The sequence below is a fragment of the Stylophora pistillata genome, chromosome 3 (genome assembly GCF_964205215.1).
Source record: "Stylophora pistillata chromosome 3, jaStyPist1.2, whole genome shotgun sequence".
Lineage (NCBI taxonomy): Eukaryota > Metazoa > Cnidaria > Anthozoa > Scleractinia > Pocilloporidae > Stylophora > Stylophora pistillata.
The window spans coordinates 33,675,980-33,680,179 of NC_142521.1; the positions used below are offsets into that span (position 1 = coordinate 33,675,980).

Below are 4,200 nucleotides of genomic sequence, written 5' to 3' on the forward strand. Positions count from 1 at the left end.
TTCTTTTATTTTGGTTTTGGTTTTACGTGTGTTTTAAGTGTAGTTTTATTTCTTCCACTTATTCATTACACCTTTTTTTGGCGAAAAGGAATCCGTTCTAGTTAGCTCCCTGCAGGTGTTAAAGATTAAAAAGTCCATACACAGAAATGAGAAGAGTCGTGTGTGTTTGAAAATTGAAAAGCTCAAGGTGTTTCGAGATTCTCAACTAAAAACCAAAGGGAAAACTAGCAAAATTCAACATAGAATGCAGGGAAATGCGTCTCCCAAACCTGTTCAAAGCTGGTTAAGATAACCCAGGGTTGGCGGGAATTTTTATTTCAGATCTGAAAGCTGTAAAGGAAAATTCTGTCTAATTATTTTTGTCATCAATTTGATGATCGGAGGCTCAAAAAAAGAATAGTGAAAATTATCCTAGAGAGGTTGTTGGATAGAGAAATAAGGAAACCTGGATTACAATTTAGCACTGAGTCAGTACTAATAGGCCTTCGAAAAACTGTACCCAGGATATTATCATAGTAGTTTTATATTGTTTTGTCACGGTGTAGGTATACCCATGGCAGCTGTCTAGTTGGTACCGGCCGTCTCGGCTTTTGTGTCGATTTCGATGGCATGTACTCCCGACTGCTCGTCCTTCCTTCAGACAGTGAAAGATCGATATCTAGTCGACCACGTCGCTGATCGTCAAAAGGTGTCCAGCCTTTTATCTTGCGCTCAGCTCTGCATAAAAAGACACCCATTGTGTCGCTCAATTATCTACAAGAAAGAAGAAGGAAAATATTTTTGCCAGTTAAACGGCAAAGCGTTAGAAAGCGCCAATACAGAATCTTCTTACTTTGTTTCTATGCCTGGATTTATCTTTACTCAACTTCTCAACCTTGAGGTTTGTACAGGAGTAACACAATTTATTGCTTATTTTTAAAGAGCTTTAGAATTGGTATATGTACTGTATTTTTCTCGTTTGACGTGTGGTAACAGCCTATCACATACAAAAAAGTGAATAGAACTTATATAAAAATAAAATTCGTCCGAAGGCTGAAATTTCTTGCCTGCAACGCAAGTGGACCTTTTGTCAAGTGGAAACTTACGATATTATAATAAAGAGAATAACAAAGCAAACTTCTTAGAAAAATATATTTACCACATAACTCACTGCAAAGCAAGTAATGTAAGGTGAATGCGGATGAACCTCGTTCGCATGATTACGTTGCAACATTCATAAAGGTTATGAGCGGTTCTTTTCAATTCTTCAAGTCTCGAAACATCGATGAAAACAGCAATCCAGCTGGTTTGGTTTAGTGTGATTTCAAAGATACATTATTTTCTAGTGATTTCATGAGAACTTTTGGGTTATAAACACAGCAGGTGGGCCCTTTTAGTTTCCTACTTAGTTCACGTCGCTCAGAAGTATAAAATTACAATTTACATTTTCCAATTCAAAATGACTGGACCTCGAGTAATATCAATAGAAACACTCTCTAAATGGATAGTAAGAGATATTTTGGATGGATATGTCTAGTACTTTATCTTTCTTGACTTTTAGTAATTTCTTTTTCTTCTCAGTCCCGTTGCTACGTCATAAACAAAAACAATAAGTTGCGAAGAGTCATCTTTCGGCGGCAATATTTTTCTGAATAGGTGTGAAGATTTTTCTCTCCTAAATGCTGCTTTGTGGTATCATCAAGCATCAAAAAGCTTGAAAATGCCCAATTCAGGCGTCAACCATTGGTAGTAGATATAAATTTTGAAAATAATTGAGTCCGCTTTTTGTGCAATTTTAGCTTGAATTTTCGAAAATGTACATGTTATGTTGACCAGATGTACAGAAGTTTGCCAACGCCACAACATATTTTTATATTTCCATGCTCCTTTACCCTATCTTAGTTAGTCTGAATAAAATATCACAGGGAAAAAACAGGAATTTTGAGCTGAGCCGAGATCAAAAGTTGCATATTTACGTTCATAGCGGCAAAGGCAAATCAGATGTTAAACTGAAAAACAATCCGTCGAGAAAAAGAAAGAAAAACTTGTGCAATTTGTTCACACAAAGGATCGATCTAAATAGGCGAAGCAAAACAATTTTCAATTTTTTTGTGAAAATACGAGTAATGCAATTTGAACCGGCATTCTTGATGATCGCTGGGCGCAGTTAGAAACGGTCTTTTAAGCGCTGAAGCGATGTTCGCTGGAAAAAAATATTTTAAAATATTTCGAAAAAACAAGGTGGTTTCGTTTTCTTTTATGGCAGACAGGTTCATGTGCAAAGTTTGAAAGAAATCGATTTTTTTAACCAAAATGTATTGGACTGCTTTTGGAGAGATTGCCTCTGAAGACGTGTATCGGTGCATTTCGCTTGGAAAAATCGATTTCTTTCAAACTGTCCATGAGTCTATCTTGGTGTATTATAAATCGCCACTGAATTTTCTCTTCCAAATATTGCAAAACAATTTTTTGCTGCGCGAAAATCGCGTGAACCCTTGTTTCAAAGACTGCGCTTAATGGGAAGAACATGTCTTTCGAATAAGGATAAAGCTGAAACTGTCAATTCTGTAAATGATTTTTTATTTTTTTTATTTTCTTTTTTTTTTCACAGTCATATAAAGCAACGACTTACGTAAGTACCTGGAGTTCTAACATAATATATACGAAATGGTTGTTCATTTTTGACTTCAAATAGCAGTGTAAGTCTTTCTTTTTTCAATGACTTTTTGCGGATTAATAAGCATGAATGTATAAGAGACAAAGATCGATAGAACGATTACAAGTTACAATATAGCGATAGTAAATGTTACGCGACTTCGGCTCAAATTTGTCGTTGACATCATTAAAGCTGGATGCATTATACGACTGATATGTCTTCAATATTATATTGTACTCACTAAGAGGATATGGTTCATTTTAAGCCCCTGTCTCCACCATCACCAGAGCTGTGACGAAATCCAACGAAAGAATCCAAGAGCAACGAGTGGTATGTACAAAATCAATCCTGAGCCAAATGCTGCTCCTCTTGAGGTGTACTATGAACTGGACATTGCTGGAGAGAGCTTCACCTTCCTTCCTCAAAGCCTGAATTTGCGTTCAGATGCTCAGCAAATTGTCGACTCCCTCTTCAAAGACAAGAAAAACATGTTGCTAAAGTTAAAGAAAAATGTCGATGGGAGCGAGTGGTACACCCTGATTCAGTCTCATCCAGATTACATCGACTTTGATTTTGGTGTTTTGATCAACAGCTACCGTGATTATACTCCACCACGGAACGACTTCATGAAAGAATTCATCTTCCTCGGAATCCTTCCTAAATTGGTTGCGAATAAGAAAACAATTCAGGGTTTCAGATCCAACGGAGACGTCATTCAATTTCAAAACTGCGATGGATATCCCAACAGCCTGTTTGCGTTTATGCCAAACCAAAATGGTTAGAAACCTGCCAGTTAAGAATTCAAAGTACGAAAAAGTAGGTGTTGCTAATGACTGGCGTTCCAAGGCAATTCCCATCTTGAATACACAACATACCATGCCTGAAACATTATTTTTCTTGACAGAGCTAAGTTTTGGAGGTTGTGGTTGCTACACCTCAAGCGACCGCTGGAATAAGTTTGGCTTTAACTCTTCTGCCATTGGAATTCGATAATCCACATATATATGTATATATATAATCCACATATATATATATATATATATATAAAGAAGTGTGACTTGATTTTCGTAGAACAGTGCTCAATACATAGAAGTAGAGCGAAGTATATATTGTGGGAGGAAAAAGACAAGTAAACTACAAGTTCATCCCTACAAGCCTGTTTCGTGGTCGCCCACTCATCAGGGGATTTAATGAGAATAAACTTTACCATTGCTTATATACAATATAATTTGCATGATCTAACTAGTCTAATTTATGCAGCGCGAAATTGACAGTTTAGTTGTTGCGTAGGAGGGCTTTGCTTCTGTGGCGGCATGAAGACACGAGTTCATTACGTTTGTTTAGTGTTGATAGTTCGGGCCGGCAGATGATTAGGAATTTTTCTTTGAGGCAGAGGTTGCATCTTTTAGTTGAGCAGTTATACGGTGAGTGCGATGAGAGAATGCGCCAGGAAATAAAGTGATCGATGTTGTTGTCTTTGAGGGTCCAGATGTGCTTGCTGAGTTCGGTAGAGTTTCTGTGTTTAGCGTGGCGGAATGATGCGGTGTGGTTTCTGTATCTTGTTT

The 4,200-nt window shown here is 37.2% G+C and overlaps 1 protein-coding gene across 1 annotated transcript; it reads left to right on the plus strand.

Annotated features, from left to right (window-relative positions):
* Positions 1 to 841: 841 nt before the first annotated feature.
* LOC148735735 (uncharacterized) lies at positions 842 to 3,628 on the plus strand. The gene is given in 3 exon segments (XM_088755379.1): positions 842 to 880; positions 2,914 to 3,425; positions 3,427 to 3,628. Coding segments are annotated over 3 exon segments (753 nt in total).
* The last annotated feature ends 572 nt before the right edge of the window (positions 3,629 to 4,200 follow it).